The following is a 17,956-nucleotide window of genomic DNA, read 5'->3' as shown; positions in this document are numbered from 1 at the left end:
GTTCTGTGCTGGGGAAAAGTCTGGTTGTAGTTCTGGTTCAGGTTCTGTGCTGGGGAAGAGTCTGGTTCTAGTTCTGGTTCAGGTTCTGTGCTGGGGAAGAGTCTGGTTCTAGTTCTGGTTCTGGTTCTGTGCTGGGGAAAAGTCTGGTTCTAGTTCTGGTTTTGGTTCTGTGCTGGGGAAAAGTCTGGTTCTAGTTCTGGTTCAGGTTCTGTGCTGGGGAAAAGTCTGGTTGTAGTTCTGGTTCTGGTTCTGTGCTGGGGAAAAGTCTGGTTCTAGTTCTGGTTCTGGTTCTGTGCTGGAGAAGAGTCTGGTTGTAGTTCTGGTTCAGGTTCTGTGCTGGGGAAAAGTCTGGTTGTAGTTCTGGTTCTGGTTCTGTGCTGGGGAAAAGTCTGGTTGTCGTTCTGGTTCAGGTTCTGTGCTGGGGAAAAGTCTGGTTGTAGTTCTGGTTCAGGTTCTGTGCTGGGGAAAAGTCTGGTTGTAGTTCTGGTTCTGGTTCTGTGCTGGGGAAAAGTCTGGTTCTAGTTCTGGTTCTGGTTCTGTGCTGGGGAAAAGTCTGGTTCTAGTTCTGGTTCTGGTTCTGTGCTGGGGAAAAGTCTGGTTGTAGTTCTGGTTCTGGTTCTGTGCTGGGGAAAAGTCTGGTTGTAGTTCTGGTTCTGGTTCTGTGCTGGGGAAAAGTCTGGTTGTAGTTCTGGTTCTGTGCTGGGGAAAAGTCTGGTTGTAGTTCTGGTTCTGGTTCTGTGCTGGGGAAAAGTCTGGTTCTAGTTCTGGTTCAGGTTCTGTGCTGGGGAAGAGTCTGGTTCTAGTTCTGGTTCAGGTTCTGTGCTGGGGAAAAGTCTGGTTGTAGTTCTGGTTCTGGTTCTGTGCTGGGGAAAAGTCTGGTTGTAGTTCTGGTTCTGGTTCTGTGCTGGGGAAAAGTCTGGTTGTAGTTCTGGTTCTGGTTCTGTACTGGGGAAAAGTCTGGTTGTAGTTCTAGTTCTGGTTCTGTGCTGGGGAAGAGTCTGGTTCTAGTTCTGGTTCTGGTTCTGTGCTGGAGAAGAGTCTGGTTGTAGTTCTGGTTCTGGTTCTGTGCTGGGGAAAAGTCTGGTTGTAGTTCTGGTTCTGGTTCTGTGCTGGGGAAAAGTCTGGTTGTAGTTCTGGTTCAGGTTCTGTGCTGGGGAAAAGTCTGGTTGTAGTTCTGGTTCTGGTTCTGTGCTGGGGAAAAGTCTGGTTGTAGTTCTGGTTCTGGTTCTGTGCTGGGGAAAAGTCTGGTTGTAGTTCTGGTTCTGTGCTGGGGAAAAGTCTGGTTGTAGTTCTGGTTCTGGTTCTGTGCTGGGGAAAAGTCTGGTTCTAGTTCTGGTTCTGGTTCTGTGCTGGGGAAAAGTCTGGTTGTAGTTCTGGTTCAGGTTCTGTGCTGGGGAAAAGTCTGGTTGTAGTTCTGGTTCTGGTTCTGTGCTGGGGAAAAGTCTGGTTCTAGTTCTGGTTCAGGTTCTGTGCTGGGGAAAAGTCTGGTTCTAGTTCTGGTTCTGGTTCTGTGCTGGAGAAGAGTCTGGTTCTAGTTCTGGCTCAGGTTCTGTGCTGGGGAAAAGTCTGGTTGTAGTTCTGGTTCTGGTTCTGTGCTGGGGAAAAGTCTGGTTCTAGTTCTGGTTCTGGTTCTGTGCTGGGGAAAAGTCTGGTTGTAGTTCTGGTTCTGGTTCTGTGCTGGGGAAAAGTCTGGTTCTAGTTCTGGTTCAGGTTCTGTGCTGGGGAAAAGTCTGGTTGTAGTTCTGGTTCTGGTTCTGTGCTGGGGAAAAGTCTGGTTCTAGTTCTGGTTCTGTGCTGGGGAAAAGTCTGGTTGTAGTTCTGGTTCTGGTTCTGTGCTGGGGAAAAGTCTGGTTCTAGTTCTGGTTCTGGTTCTGTGCTGGGGAAAAGTCTGGTTGTAGTTCTGGTTCTGGTTCTGTGCTGGGGAAAAGTCTGGTTCTAGTTCTGGTTCTGGTTCTGTGCTGGGGAAAAGTCTGGTTCTAGTTCTGGTTCAGGTTCTGTGCTGGGGAAAAGTCTGGTTGTAGTTCTGGTTCTGGTTCTGTGCTGGGGAAAAGTCTGGTTGTAGTTCTGGTTCAGGTTCTGTGCTGGGGAAGAGTCTGGTTCTAGTTCTGGTTCAGGTTCTGTGCTGGGGAAAAGTCTGGTTGTAGTTCTGGTTCTGGTTCTGTGCTGGGGAAAAGTCTGGTTGTAGTTCTGGTTCTGGTTCTGTGCTGGGGAAAAGTCTGGTTCTAGTTCTGGTTCTGGTTCTGTGCTGGGGAAGAGTCTGGTTCTAGTTCTGGTTCTGGTTCTGTGCTGGGGAAAAGTCTGGTTCTAGTTCTGGTTCTGGTTCTGTGCTGGGGAAAAGTCTGGTTCTAGTTCTGGTTCTGGTTCTGTGCTGGGGAAGAGTCTGGTTCTAGTTCTGGTTCTGGTTCTGTGCTGGGGAAAAGTCTGGTTCTAGTTCTGGTTCTGGTTCTGTGCTGGGGAAAAGTCTGGTTGTAGTTCTGGTTCAGGTTCTGTGCTGGGGAAAAGTCTGGTTGTAGTTCTGGTTCAGGTTCTGTGCTGGGGAAAAGTCTGGTTCTAGTTCTGGTTCTGGTTCTGTGCTGGGGAAGAGTCTGGTTCTAGTTCTGGTTCAGGTTCTGTGCTGGGGAAAAGTCTGGTTGTAGTTCTGGTTCAGGTTCTGTGCTGGGGAAAAGTCTGGTTGTAGTTCTGGTTCAGGTTCTGTGCTGGGGAAAAGTCTGGTTGTAGTTCTGGTTCTGGTTCTGTGCTGGGGAAAAGTCTGGTTCTAGTTCTGGTTCTGGTTCTGTGCTGGAGAAGAGTCTGGTTGTAGTTCTGGTTCTGGTTCTGTGCTGGGGAAAAGTCTGGTTCTAGTTCTGGTTCTGGTTCTGTGCTGGAGAAGAGTCTGGTTGTAGTTCTGGTTCAGGTTCTGTGCTGGGGAAAAGTCTGGTTCTAGTTCTGGTTCTGGTTCTGTGCTGGGGAAAGGTCTGGTTCTGGTTCTGGTTCTGTGCTGGAGAAGAGTCTGGTTCTGGTTCTGGTTCTGTGCTGGGGAAAAGTCTGGTTGTAGTTCTGGTTCTGGTTCTGTGCTGGGGAAATCAAGTTTAATTCAAGTTTAATTATATTTTTTTAAATGTAATTTTAATTTATATGTTTTCATTTAATGTGCTCACCTGTTCATAACGCAGCATTCCTTCTGCAGACATAGCCACTGTATCCGCAGGTTTCCTGCTTCTGGTTGACGGCTTGTAAATGAAATGTAAAATGGACATTTGTCTGAAACAAGCTGTTTGCCTTCTACCATGAAGAGCACTGCAGAGGTTAGTCTAAACGAGCCCGGCTGCGACTTGTGATATTCAGTCACTCAGCAATGAAAAACAAATCAGCAGAAGCTTTATAATTATCCATGCATAAGTTAAGTGTACGCTCTATAAGCCTGTGCCTGATATAAATGCATTCACCAGGAACATTAGGTCTTGTTCACAGTGTCAACATCACAGTGTAAGAAATCCCAGCCCCCACATTCCCTTCAGTGAGAAGGGAATACTGGAATACTGCTATCTACAGCTGGAAAGATTCCCAAATCCACTCTGCAACCCTGCTAAAATGCATGTTTCTCAGTAGGAATCTGTATTAACGGAAGACGCAGAAGCAAATTCTCCTTTAAGTGCAAAAATTAAATACAGCAGTTCATGAAATTTGAATTGATCGCCCTGAGCATGTGTGCGATTATCTGCTGATTATTTTTAACGGTTTGGTTTTGTTTCACACAACAGATTTTTTTTGAGTCCCACAGGGTTAAGATCTTTTCCTCTCTACTACCTACTATTGCTCTGCAGCAAGATACTTTTTTTAGAGATACAATTAAAGCATAAAAGCAGCGTGTTGAACGCTGTGGAGCCTGAGGACATTGCTACAGTAATTGCCTTGGGGAAATCTACTATTCAAACAACTATGAGAAAAACTGTTGTATAGCAACGTGACTTTGATCAGAATTAAGCTGGTTAAATGTCTCCTGCTTTATAACCAGTAGGCAGGAATTGAAAGAAGTTTGCAGCTGATTAAAACCCTTGAAATTTTGCATACGAATCCTGTGCTACACCGACGGATAGAAAAGAAAAGTCAGACATCTTCCTCTGTGTCTGAGGCTTCAGCCCCTGTCAGCAGACAGGCAGAGGGGCAGGAGGTCCCCATGTAATAGCCATGAGCTGTCAGTCATTTTATAGATGGACGAGGGCTCCACATTAGTACAACTCAATATGGATCGACTGCTGTGGGAGACCACAATGTGAGAGACGGAGCAGAGGAGGGAGGAGGGGAGGATGACAGACAGAGTGAGATAAATGGTGATGGACGGACGAAGGTGACCACAGAGGGAGGGAAAAATGTGAGAAAATGCGTCTGAGTCAGAAAAAGGAGAAGACAAGGAGAAAAAAAGAGAAAGGCAGGCTGGGATTGAAAGTGACTCTAGTATTTGGTCTCTTTATAATATCTGAAATATGACAATGTAGGGAAGTGGAGCTGCGGGGAAAATGACACTTGTTAGATTGTGAGAAACTTTTCCGGTTTGGGAAAGTGCCAACGCTCTATTTATTTGCTCCCTGTGAACACATGGTTACTCATTCTTTTCTGCAGAGGATAATTCAGGGAAGGATTTGCCATTTTTACAAGTTGCACTATGATCCAGTAGTTTTAAAACAACATTTGTGACCTCAAAAGATGTCATCTCGTGTGCTGACTGTTGCATTTCTCCCAGGACAGCGAGAAGAAGAAGTGTCAGAAGTTAACGGCATAAAGAGGGAATCTTAATTCAGATATGGGACTGGATTTAGGTGAACGAACGGAAAAAGGTTGCAGGGAAATCAGAAAAGAAAACCAACAAACCGATTTGTTTCTGAATTGTGTAAATGATGCTGCTGTAAATATCGGCAACAACTGTTTTCTGCTGAAACATCTGTACACAGACAAAAGAGTCACTTCCATTAGAGTCTAGTGGTTTCCAGTCTCCTATCTGAATAGAAGTGGGGACCAGATGGATATACACCTTTGTGGTTCATGATTCCAACTATGTGTATGCACAGAGGCATCTCTGCCTTTATGCGTAGTTGGAATAATGAAACTACAGTTGTAGTTTTTAAAATACCCAGAAACAATAATGTAGGCTCAAACCAAAGGACATAGGGTCTAGTTCCCCATGAGACTTCAGATGAATAGCTTTATGAAGCCTAATTTGTGTGTGTGTGTGTGTGTGTGTGTGTGTGTGTGTGTGTGTGTGTGTGTGTTGTCTTTTTAAAGTTGTATTAGCAAAGTCTCAAGAACACCAAAGCAGCCCTCTTAAAGCATGACATCATAGCCCGTAAGTGGACATGTTAATGGCGCGTTATGTTGTGTAAAAGACCAATTCATTACAACTGTTTTCCCTTCTGAGTTAGACATCACCTAAAACCTTTTGGTCTCCTACTGGTTGGGTTCAGACCATAGCATAACTAGAATAGTGACAGAAATCAAATCTATTTGCTTTGGTAAGAAAACCAGAATGGTCAAGCCGAAGACCTGATCCTTTCTTGATTGGTTTAGGCTATAACACCATTTTGTTAAAGTTAGAAACACCTCGGTTACAGCAACCTTCCCCTTAATCAATTCGGTCCTACAAGAGCCGCAATCCAACATGTTTTCAATGTATTCCTGCATCAACACACCTGATTCTGATTCAGGTGAATAATGGCTGATTAGATTGAGTCAGGAGTATTGGAACAGGGTGACATGGAAAACAAGCAGGATTGTGGTCCTTGAGGACCGGAGCTGGACACCCCTGTCTTACAGCCTTTGAAGATAACCATGAAGGGCTCGGCACACTGCTTCTTCTACATTAATTTCCTACGTAAGCTACACAATGAGGTGGAAATTGCTGCCCTCCTTCAGCCAAGCAACAAGCCACATTTGTGCATAATAATATTGGCCTCGTTCATGTAGACATGTTCACAAGGGCTTGCGACGCGACGTTGAAAAATTTTTAACTTTTGTTGATGTCGCGTGGCTCTACAACCAGTCAGGAAGGGTATCATTAAATGATCAAGTAGAACACAGATTTTTCTGGATCAACCTTGAGGTTAGTCACCAAATAATGAGTTTCACCAGACTGTTTCCATGTCCCTAATACAGAATAAACCCAGAGTTGTCTTTTTTGTCAAGTAGAGTTAACAGCAAGATTTCTGTCAGTTTGAGCAAAATCTCCAGACTCTTCATCATTGATCTTTAACCGTCCCTGACTGCTTTTAAAATAACAAAATTCCCTTAGATATTGTAACCAATCACATTTATTGGAGACAAGTGATCCGTGTATGCAATGAGAGAACCTTATCAGAAAATCCCATGTGAGAGCGTGATGCGGGAGGGCCATGTGGGAGGGCCATGCGAGAGCGCCATGCGAGAGTGATGCGAGAGGGCCATGCGAGAGGGCCATGTGAGAGTGATGCGAGAGGGCCATGCGAGAGGGCCATGTGAGAGGGCCATGCGGGAGGGCCATGTGAGAGTGATGCGAGAGGGCCATGCGAGAGGGCCATGTGAGAGGGCCATGCGGGAGGGCCATGTGAGAGTGATGCGAGAGGGCCATGTGAGAGTGATGCGAGAGGGCCATGCGAGAGCGCCATGCGAGAGGGTCATGCATGAGTTCCATGCAAGAGGGCCATGCGAGAGGGCCATGCGAGAGGGTCATGCATGAGTTCCATGCAAGAGGGCCATGCGAGAGGGCCATGCGAGAGGGCCATGTGAGAGTGATGCGAGAGGGCCATGCGAGAGGGTCATGCATGAGTTCCATGCAAGAGGGCCATGCGAGAGGGCCATGCGAGAGGGCCATGTGAGAGTGATGCGAGAGGGTCATGCATGAGTTCCATGCAAGAGGGCCATGCGAGAGGGCCATGTGAGAGTGATGCGAGAGGGCCATGCGAGATATGCCACTGCGGTTACGGTTTGTCGCATCCAGTGTCTTGCGTTTCACCTTGTTGGCGATGAATTTGTCTTGTTGCTGTCATTTATCGCTCCCTGTGTGTCGAGCTCATTAGCCATTTTAGACGCTCTGCGCTAGCAAGCCACATAAGGTATATTTGCTTAGCAATGGTTGGAAGTATTTGGGGTTTTTCACCATATTTGGTGTAAACACACAGAGATTTTAGGCTTTACATAAAGCAGCTTTCTCTTACTTAATGACTGAACTGCTGACTCACCTGTTAGCAGGTTACCTAAATTAAAGTGGCACTGAACTATGGCAGAGTTTCGTACAGTGGTGTCTTGTAACGATAGATAATTCTTGCAACCTGTCTTATCTCTGAGTTCTCTCCAGCCAGTAAAAGTCTGGTGTTGATTTTTGTCTTGTCTCCTATTCTTACAATTCCTCTGTTTCGTTTCCTCTCTACCTCTGATAATGTCCTCTTGTATTTTCCTCTTGTACTGAATCAGCCATGGTGCACAAATGACCAGTTGCTGGCGTGAGACATGGTGCTGCAAACCAAAAATGCAGCTGTCAAGTGATGCCCTGTGATGTGAAAAAAAAGAGCTGTGAGAAACGGCGGGGCAACAATGGCTTCAGGAATCAGCAAGATAAATGTCAGTGTGCCACCAAAAGCTAAGTTTTCAGGTCAGAAAATGCTGTATTGATTTAACTGTGAAAGCATCTCAGGGCTTGTCCACATGCAGCAGGATATCTCACAAAACAAAGATATTTTTCTTTGATCTGGCCTTTCATCCACACGAAAACATAGATGTATGTAATCCGTTAAAAAATTATTCTTTAAAAAACATCTGACCAAAATGAAGATTTGGGAATACTCTTTCTGCATGTGGACATATGTAACCAAGGTTTTAGGTTTTGAAAGGTAATTGTCAGCGACAAAAGAACCATGACATCAAATTTGCAACCTTTGTTTTCAACAGCATGGACTTCCTCGAAACTGTGTTGACATCTTCCGTTGTCCAGGCGCTTTGTAAGTGTGTGTGTTTTTATCCTGCCGTCAGTACCGCTTCACAGAGACGACCAAAGGCAAAGGACAACATTAAGGACAGTTATTTTCCGCCACCTAACCATATCATGTTATAGGCATGTTGTGTGTTTTGTGGAAGTGACGTCGCGAGACCGAAAGTTATTCCGATTGGATAGGATTTGAGACTCTTCTGCCGCCTAATGGTTTGATATGCTTATGAATGTGTTTAACAACCAGTGGATGGATTTGTTTTTTAAAAAATGAGGCAGTGTGTACATGGCCTCAACCAGGTAAATATCCGGTATGAAACATATGAATGGCTGCTCGGTGGTACAATCAGCTTCAGAAAGTTTATCTTAATTATACAATAAAATCATAAATCAGCTAAGTAAACAAAAGCTGACTACAGGTTTAGATTATTAACTTAATATGTTATAAAAAAAAAAAACAAACAAAAAAAAAAAAAAAAAACTTTGTATGTAAAAGTAGTATGTAATTTACTTCACTATAAGTCATGTAGACATGTAGGTTTAGGATGCAGAAAGTTCAATCTAAATGTAGTTTGTCAAATGTAAAGTTGCAGTTTGACCCACTTTTGCCCCTCAGAACTGTCTTTGTGTCAAGGAGTCAACAAGGTTTTCTGGTTCCTGCTCTGGTGTGTTGCTATGGTGGCCTGTTTTCCCCGGCAACCAGATCTTCATCTGCACCTCATCTGGCAATCAAGCAGCAAGTATATTAGACCACCTCAGTCTTCCAGTCATCGCCAAAGTGTTGATTAATCCGTAGAAACAGCTTTCGGCTTCTTTAACAAATGAGCCTGCCTTCATTCCTTGCCTGCCTAATCTGTTTTTGTCTGTTCAGATTTAAAGATCCTCACGTGTCCGTTCGCCTGCCTGGCTGCCTGCCTGGCTGCCTGCTTGCCATACACTCCTTCAGGAATTCATCATCTGTGGAAGCCAAATAAACCTATACTCATTTACAGATGTGTGTCTGCATCTGAATCCTGGTTCTTACCCCATACATGCAACATGTTGGAAACATTCCCCAGATGTTTTGTTCCATTCCGACATGAAGCATCACAAAGTATCTGCAGATTCATCAGCTGCACATCCATGGACGTTCTACTTTAAATCCTCCTTCTAAGTATTGATGAGGTAGAATGGTGCAGATGACTGAAAATGTGACGTCCACATGTGCTGATACCAGATTGTAGACGGTTGTAAAATAGGTGTGTCCAAACTTTTGTTTGCAAATGTATCATTGCTAAAAAAAAATAATAATTTGATTTTTGATCGTCAAAAGTGAGATTAAGTGGTTTTTTTTAAGGGAGGAGAAAATGGAAGCAAAATGTTGGCGAAGTGTCCTTCAGAGCCACATGAGCTGCAGACATCCTGACTTTCATACAGAACACGGTTACAAACACATCATAGGCATCAGTGTGGATTAAAAAGTAGCAAAAACAGGTCAGGCAGGGCGGAGACAGATGTCACGCTCTGTCTGTGTGTGTGTGTGTGTGTGTGTGTGTGTGTGTGTGTGTCGCAGACAGTGTTTTACCTGACGTGAACTCTGCTCTGTAAACAAAACCCTGTATTAGCCTTGCAGCTATCGACAAGCCGTGTCTGCCCACATCTGAATGTTGCTGCGTTTGTTTACTATCGCTCGATGACTTCATTCCCCCCGTCGCCCCCTCAGGGCCTCAGCGGAGACTGACCAGAGCCAACCCAGACATGCACACTCACACACACAGCTGATGAATTATGTAATAAACCTGCTTTGAGAGTAGAGAGAAAGCTCACTTCTGGAGTGATTTCTTTGCCGAGGCAGGCGTTGACCACACTAATAATAACAGCAGGAAATACACACAAATCTACAGATAAACTGTGTGTGTGTGTGTGTGTGTTAAGAACTGATTTATCACAATATGAACCATCCAATACACACCAGATCCCACCATGCCCTATGTTTGGTTTAAATAACTAAGAGGGAGCAGCCTGCTGAGGAATGAGTCAACCTGGCTGAGTCAGTGCATCAGTGTGTTTTGTAAAAGCTCCCAGACTGTGGTTTCTGTGATCCCATCTGCCTGAGAATAAAACTTCTGTCACCTACCTTGTGCTCACAGAGCCACCTCTAAGCCATCAAGCTGTGCTGATCTGCAAAATGAAACTGCTTGGACTACGAACTGTAGTGGGGATTGCCAGTCCTGTGTGTGATCTGTGTAACACGCTGTTAGCAACATCACACAGGGATTCAGCAAACAAAAAACGGCAGCATGTGAAATTTACCGCAGCTTTATGAAAATCTGCTCTGAAGAGCGACGTCTCTGAGAGTCGTCATCGTTCACCTTTACAGGGCTGTTTATTCAACACACTGCTGCATCTTTCTGACGGGATTCACAGACCACATTCACCAACAGAGCACACACAGAAAGGAGGTGGGGGATTTCTAGTCCACACAAACGGAAAACCTTCACCTCCACCACAAAATGAACCAGAATTCATTCTCTCCACCTCACAGAATAATGTTCCGTTTCAGTCCTTCTCTGCTGCTGCAACCGCTTCCCAGTATGAATGAGGAATTTAAGAGAATATCCTGATCATAATGACAAAATTATTCTGCCTTTAATCAAGTCCGCCCACCTCAGTGTGGGCTAAGCTCACGCTGCTAATAGGGTCCTGTACACACCAGCTTAGCGTCTCATTTCTCCCCATTTAGCACATTCACCAGGGTTTTGGGAATTTTCTGTCATTTTAGAGCGGATCAGTCGTGTCTGCGCCGGTTAGTTCAGATCGCAGCAGCTCGTCTTTTATCACATGACACCATCTATGGCATCGTTGCACTGGTTCCCAGTCCGGCTCCAGACAGATTTAAAGATTTTACTCCTTAGTTTTAAAGTTTAAACGGATGAGCGCCATCTTACTCATCAGATCTGGTTCACATCATGCTCCCACACTGTATGTACCGACTGGAGAACTTCAGGAATACTTATTGGACCTGTAAGTATTTAAACAATAATTCAAATGAGTTTATATGTCATGTTTTTGTTTATCATTAAAATTATTCTCCTTTTGCCCAAAGACTGCTGGGATAGGCTCCAGCTTCCCCGCAACCCTTCATTGGACTAAGCTGTTAGGATGAATGAATGAATGATAAGTATTATTCAATGTGTAAAGATTATAAAATGCATTTTCTGTGCTCATCTCATACAGTTATTTTAGACCCTTTGAAAAATATCTTTTGATGCATCAGTCCAGGAACGATGAACTGCGGACCACATGAGCCACCGACCCGCAGGTTTTACATGTTTACCTGCTGCTACACTGGAGGACTTGCAGTGAGTATCTCTACCCACAAGTATCATCAGACAATCTCGGATTTTATTTTGGTTTCTTTGTTTTTTTGGTTTAAAAAACTGAAGCTCAGTAAATTCTATGGAACTTTGAAAAGCTTGAATAAAATGATGGAAGCATGTTTGCAGCTGTGTAAACCTTTGTGATGAGGTCTGACACACGATGCGCTGACAAAGCTGCAGACTTGAGATGAAACTTCTGCTGGCTGTTTCACTCAGACAAGTTTACATTTTCACAAATTTTCCATGAAATATTCATCTTACAATTAAATGGCTGCAAGAAACATAAAAATCCCTCTCGCTCTGTGATCGGCAGCCTGTCCAGCGTGGACCACAGGAGGGACTGGGGAGGGGAGAGACTTCAACACCCCTGCAACCCTGAATACAGTATGCAGGATGTTGCTTCCTTTGTCAGGTGAACTTGTCCACATGTAAATATCATGATGCTGGGATGATCAGATGTGTGGAGGTCGACGAGTTCAGTGGGAAAAATGCAAACACACATTTCTGCATCTATGTTTACGCAGCGTTTCAGTTGTGTAGCTACACAGATTTCTTTTGCATCTGGCACCGGTAATGTACTTAGCCTGACTCCTGGGGTGTACTGCTGAAGCAAGCAACTTTTTCATCAATGAAATAATGGCTTCACCAGCCAGACAGGGTATCTTTAGTGTTCAGCTTGCTAACAGCAGCAAATCACCCTGACGACGGCGCTGGATGGAAGACAAAGGGTCTCTAAGCTTTGCACATTTCACCCAGAAGGGAACATCAATAACAGAATGAATGTCAGTCTGTTCAACTGAAGGCCATCTATTGACAGAAACTCTATGTAATATTAATAACTGTGATTTCATTAGTGTAACATTACAACTACCCAGAGTTAATGATCTCAGAACAAACCAAACTGCAGCAGGTTGTGTTTCTTACCATCTGCCGTGTCGAACCGCTAAACTGCGTAAGCAGCCCAGAAGGAGCAGAAGCTGACTGCTGTCGGCGTATATTATTATTTATGGCCTCTGGAGGGTCATCGAGGCCAATCTGGAGCCTGTAGACATCACTACATGCTGACAATTTGATCTAAAAATCAATATTAGAATATTGATTACTCGAATAACACACAAACATCTATAGTTTAAATATGAAAATGATAACTTTGAAATTAATCAGCTCCTTCGTCGACAATCAATGTTAAATGACTTTAGAATGTCCATTTATATTTGTATAAATAAAAATAGAATAAAAATAGATAGGAATAGGAATAGAATAAAATAGAAAAATGTTCATAATAATCCTTTGCTATTGGGGAATAAATAATTTAGACATTACAGCTTAAAACTTCTTTAGATCCTCTATTTTAAATAATTTTTATTTTCTTCTGTAGCACTTTTTAATATAAAGTGTGATGCGATTAAAATAATAATAATAATATATAATAATAATTATTATTATTTTTATTATTATTATTATTATTATTATTATTATATTGTTGCTGTCGCTATAATAATAATAATAATAATAAGAATGATAATTATTTATTATTATTGTTATTATTATTATTATTATTGTTATTATTATTATTATTATTATTATTATTATTATTATTATTATTATTTATACTTTACCTTTACTTTCTGGCTTGTTTTATTATTATTATTATTATTATTTATACTTTACCTTTACTTTCTGGCTTGTTATAGGTCAGTATCTTAAATATTTGAATCATATTTTAAAATGAAATTGCATGATGCAGTAAAACCTGGAGGGTCTCAGACTGACTGCCATTACTGGATCAGTGAACCTCACACTGAGCCCCCACCACTAAGAAAAGCTAATGGCAGTGTAAGCAGTTGCATAACGACACAACAAGCGATTATGCTGCTAGCCAAGCGATCAGCAGTCCTGGCAAATGTCTGACCCATGCACAACTCTGTGACGGCGCTGGAAAATTCATTTAGTGACAGGCGGCTGCACCCTGAATGAATGAATTAAGACATTTGGTGCTTCTTTCCTGAGAATCATGTAAAGGATTATCTGTATTTTGTATATTCACATTTGCATATTCTCGTTTTCTACATACGTGTCTTTTTACGTTTATTTTCTTTATCTTTTTAGATTATTTAATTAATGCATCTGGTCTAGATCCATGATATAATAACAAAATTTATTCCTCCAGGAGGAAACAAATAAATAATTCTGATCAAAGCAGTGAATGACGGACTCTGTCCATCCAAGCCGAGAGGGCCTGGGGAATGAAAGGGTGTCATGGAACAGGAAAACCTGTTTCTTTGACATAAATATGACAACAAAGTTTAGACAGCTTACCAGCAGTGATCAGTACATACATGGTCAGAACAGAATGCCACATTTATAGGTTTATGTCTTTATGTGACTTTTTTTGTTCATCTGTAACCCTGACCCAAAAATCACATTAAAAAAAACATTTAAAAGTGTTGGTTCCGTGGTGTGCATGCGCATTAAGTAAGGGTGTGATATTCTCAGCAAACATATGTTATTCTGATGGGAATGCCAAACTGACCGGCGGTCCCAGGTGATCGACGGCAAACCAGCGGCAGGTGAGTTCACCACTGACTCTACAGCGGTGCGGTTTCCACCGCTGCCTGGCGTTTTTTCAGTCCAGTAAGTTCCAATATTTTTATTTCTATTTTGTGTTTGAGCATTTAATTAATTGTCTGCGTTCGAGGTGTGAAGAAGGATTTTAAGTAATCCGGTAAAAAATGCTGCTGGAAAACATTTCCTGCTTTACCTTTACAGAAGTGTGACTCAGAAATCTGGTTCATTCTCAGTTATTTATTCATTATAATGTGGTAATTCTGCTCACACTGCTGCCCAGGCAGAGTCTATTAAAAAAGGCTAATTTCATTCTTAAAAGTGTGTCTGTTGCTTTATACCTGGAAAAATGTCATTTTCCTGCAGGTTGTACAGTTTTAGTGTTTTACTGTGTCGTGTCACGATCACGCCAGCATGTCTGGCTTTTAATTCGTTAATAAAACAGCTGTGGGAAAGTTGTGAGGAGTTTTTCCTCAGATGAAGAGCTGGTCCTTCGCTTTACGCCTTCATACAACTGTAGCTACCAGACTAAAATTAGATTAACTTATTGTGTGTTAATAAGAAAGCGATTAAGCTCAAGTTAAGTCGGTAATAATGCAGAAAGCAGAGCTCACATCTGCTTTTCTCTGTGTAACACATTAAATCTGTTAAGTCAAAGAATTTAACTCAGCGGAGTCCATCATTATGTCACTGTGCACACAGTAATAGATGCTCAAATTCATTTCTTTAAAGGCTCACAGGGAAACGTCAGAATATTACAATTCAGCTTTTTTATTGCAAGCTGCAGTGGCAGATAAACAGTCCCACTGAAACGCTGCTTGCCGTCACTTTTAGCTTTTAATTCTCATGCATGACCACGTGCACAGGTCTGGGAGTTAAGAATATATTCCTGATCTGGATTATTAAAACAACGACAACAGAACAACGAAGAGCAAACAAACAAGATAATCCAACAGACTGTGTTGTATGTTTCTTGTTTTCCTGCTGCTCTTCAGGATTTGCAGATCTTCTGATCCAGAAGTTTCCTCTGTCAGCTGATGGAGCTGAGCAGTTTATCTGGTCTTGTGTTCATCCTACTGACGGCAGCTTCAGAGGTTCATGCTGACAGACCAGTCCTCTGGACTCCCCACAAACTGCATTTTACATGACATAAATTCCTTCCATTTATTTTCTATTCCTGCTTATTACAATGCATGGTCATGGAGGTATACTGGAGCCAATCCCAGCAGCCACCCTGCAGGAGACGGCGTACTTCCTGGACAGGTCGGCAGTCCATCACAGGGCCAACAAAGAGAGACAAACTACCACTCACTATCACCCCTAGAGAGAATGTAGACATTAATCAACCTAACAAGCGTGTGTCTGGTCTGCGGCCCTGGAGCGAGCACATGCGCACATGCACACGCACAGGGAGAAGGCAGGAACACACAGAGGTCCCGACCAGACCTCAGTCCTGTGAGAGTGTTAACCATGTGACCCCATGTGAAACGTTATACTGGGATGTGGACAGAAACACTTCCAACAGATCAGATCTGACGCCTAGCAGGAAGATGTGCATGTGGCTTAGTGCACAACCCAAGCTGATATTTCTTACAACCAGATGAGCACTTGTGTCCTGAAACACACATCACGCGCCGTGATCGCTGACTTTACCTTTGAAGGCATTTGTGGCTGGTAGATCCGTTTCCTGCATCCTGCTGCTTCCCACGCTCCGCCGGCTGCTGCAGATGCTGTGATGGATGCAGAAAGACCAACCTTAACTGGCCCGAGCTGTGGCCGCGGGGGGGAGGGAGGGTGGTCGGGAGGAAGGAGTGGCACCTGCCAGTCTCGCTGCCATCTTTCTTCATCAACAGCCCATGTGTCTGATTTCAGCCCCGCAGCGAGAGAGTGTCCCTCCTCTGCTCAGCAGCAGCTTGTGTTAACCGCTGCCGGGTTAACTGGTCTGGATAAAGAGTTTAACTGCCTACTGGGAGCATGTGTGTGTGTGTGTGTGTGTGGGGAGGTGTATATGGATGGATAAGAGAAATGACAGAGATAGTTGGTTTCAGGAAGATGCTTGATCTGAACTCCCTGTAAGCAGAGCACCAGCCAACATGACGTCTCCACTTCTTCCCCTTTCTTGGCTTCTCAACTCTTTTTTTTTTCTTCCTCTGATGTATTCGGTGCTGCGGCTGCAGTCCAAAGCTCAGTACAAGCTATTCCGGCGCGCTCGCGCTGGCTCCACAGCTAGAGAAAAACACAGAGAGAGAGAGAGGCAGCAACTCGGTAAATAAATCAGGAGAAACAAAAAACAACAGGCGGTGCAGAGACACCCAGCGAGCATGGGCAGGGCCAACCGCTGGCCTGAAATGACCAGCTGGGAAAAAGTACACAAATGCAACACATGTTTATGAATACACCCACACTCCCCTCGTGCACACGCACAGAGCTGTGGATGAGCCCCAGTGTGTGTCACAGCTTTGGATAGCGGGTGAGTGGTTGGATGGCACAGCCCCCTTTAGTTCCTCTCACCCACTAGGTTCTTACATGAAAGGGAAAAGTATTTTCTGAGAGCCGAGCGCCGCCTGTGACCCTGTTTCACTGAGCAGGGGAGAGATAGCGCCACATGTCAGCACGCCACTTTGAAGTCTGCCTGATAAACAGGGCTGGAGGAGGCTAAGGCTGAGGGAACAACAAAACTTTATTTACATTTCAAAAGTACCAAGCGCTGGTTTTGTGTCTGAGAAAGGCATAAAAATTCATGACAAAAAAGAGGGGGGGGGGGGGGGGGGGGGGGGGGGGGGGGATTACAGGAGGAAGACCAGTTGTGGTAAAAGAAGTAAAACAAAACTACTTTTTTTCTTGGTGTTGAGACATAAAAACGAGGGATGGAGTGTGTCGAGCGGGGGTGGGGGGGGGGGGGGTGGGGAATCACACAGGAGGAAAGCCTTTGCTGAAACATAAAAGAGGGAAACAACCCACGTGAAGCTGCGCTACAAAAAAAACAGGAGATAAAGCAAGAAAAATTATCAAAGAAAAGAAGGGGAGGCAGAGACATAAAAAGAAGCTGAATCAGACATGAAATAAAGAGACGGCGGTTTTTAAAAAGTTCAAGGGAAGAAATGATTCGGGAAAGTCGAGGAGGGAAGGAAAAGGAGCAGACAGGTGGTAAACAAACACACACCCTGTCTGAGGTTTGGAATAAGCTCAGCAGACCTCAGTCTTATCTCTGTTTGCCTGTTCTGATCAAGTCTTACTGCAGCTAAATTACACACAACAACTAGCACAAAAGAAAAGGCGGGGAACGAACTGGGTCACCATGACAACAACTAAATCCCACCTCATTATGCACCTTTATGGTGACTCGTCATTTTGTCCACACATGACAAAGCGGAATAAAGTAGACTGGGAGCGTTCTGTGGGATGAATGTTGGCCTGAACAACGTTCCAGTTGGATGAAATGAGCTGCTGTTCTGGCAAAACAAGCAGGACATTGATAGGAAAGGAAATTAGAAGAAAAGGAGGAAAATGAAGAAGGAGAAGAAAGGACACAGGAGGAAAGAAAAAGTCTAAAAGAAGAGGGAATTGATAGAAAATGGGAAGACAAAAAAAAAAAACAACAAAATAAGTCATGAAGAAGAAGGAAAGGAAAATAATCATTTGAAAGGAAGGAAATGGAGGCGTGAATGTTCCCACTGTGGACTGAAGGCAGGAATCCAGCCGTCCAGACTTTCAACTCAAATGAACGACTTAGTAGCAGACCTGCTGCTTAGCTTGTCTGAGATCCATTTTATCTGGATCAGGTGTGTTGCAGCAGGGAAACATCTAATACCTGCAGCGTAGTGGGTCCTGAGTTGCAGGGTTCCGGATCACTGGTCTGAGTGATTACCCCATTAGGACAGAATTCCAACACACTCTGAGAGGACACGCCTGCACATACATGCAGAGGTGATTCTGTGTGTTGGTGTGTGTGTTCGGTAATCCTCTGTTTATCCTTGTTCAGGCAGTTTAAGCCTTTCTGGTATCTTCTGAAACCTCCAACTATAAAACAAAATGCTAAAGTTTTGCTGCGATTAAAACGATCCTAACTGAGCAAACTAAGGTTGAAGGGTTAGTGATCATT

At 43.6% G+C, this 17,956-nt stretch overlaps 1 protein-coding gene across 1 annotated transcript in view; it reads right to left on the bottom strand.

The window, feature by feature from the left end:
• The window catches only part of LOC306756192 (low-density lipoprotein receptor class A domain-containing protein 4-like), a 171,848-nt gene extending 156,192 nt beyond the window's left edge, over window positions 1–15,656 (bottom strand). The window contains exon 1 of the mRNA XM_079240874.1: window positions 15,508–15,656. Coding sequence (XP_079097000.1) covers window positions 15,508–15,547 — 40 coding nt within the window. The 5' untranslated portion in view covers window positions 15,548–15,656. The remainder of the gene's footprint in view (window positions 1–15,507) is intronic.
• Between the last annotated feature and the right edge of the window lie 2,300 nt (window positions 15,657–17,956).

The sequence above is a fragment of the Telmatherina bonti genome (assembly GCF_933228915.1).
Source record: "Telmatherina bonti genome assembly, chromosome: 5".
Taxonomy (NCBI): Eukaryota; Metazoa; Chordata; class Actinopteri; order Atheriniformes; family Telmatherinidae; genus Telmatherina; species Telmatherina bonti.
The sequence above is the reverse complement of the archived record's forward strand: the minus strand, read 5'-3'. Positions and strand labels throughout refer to the sequence as shown.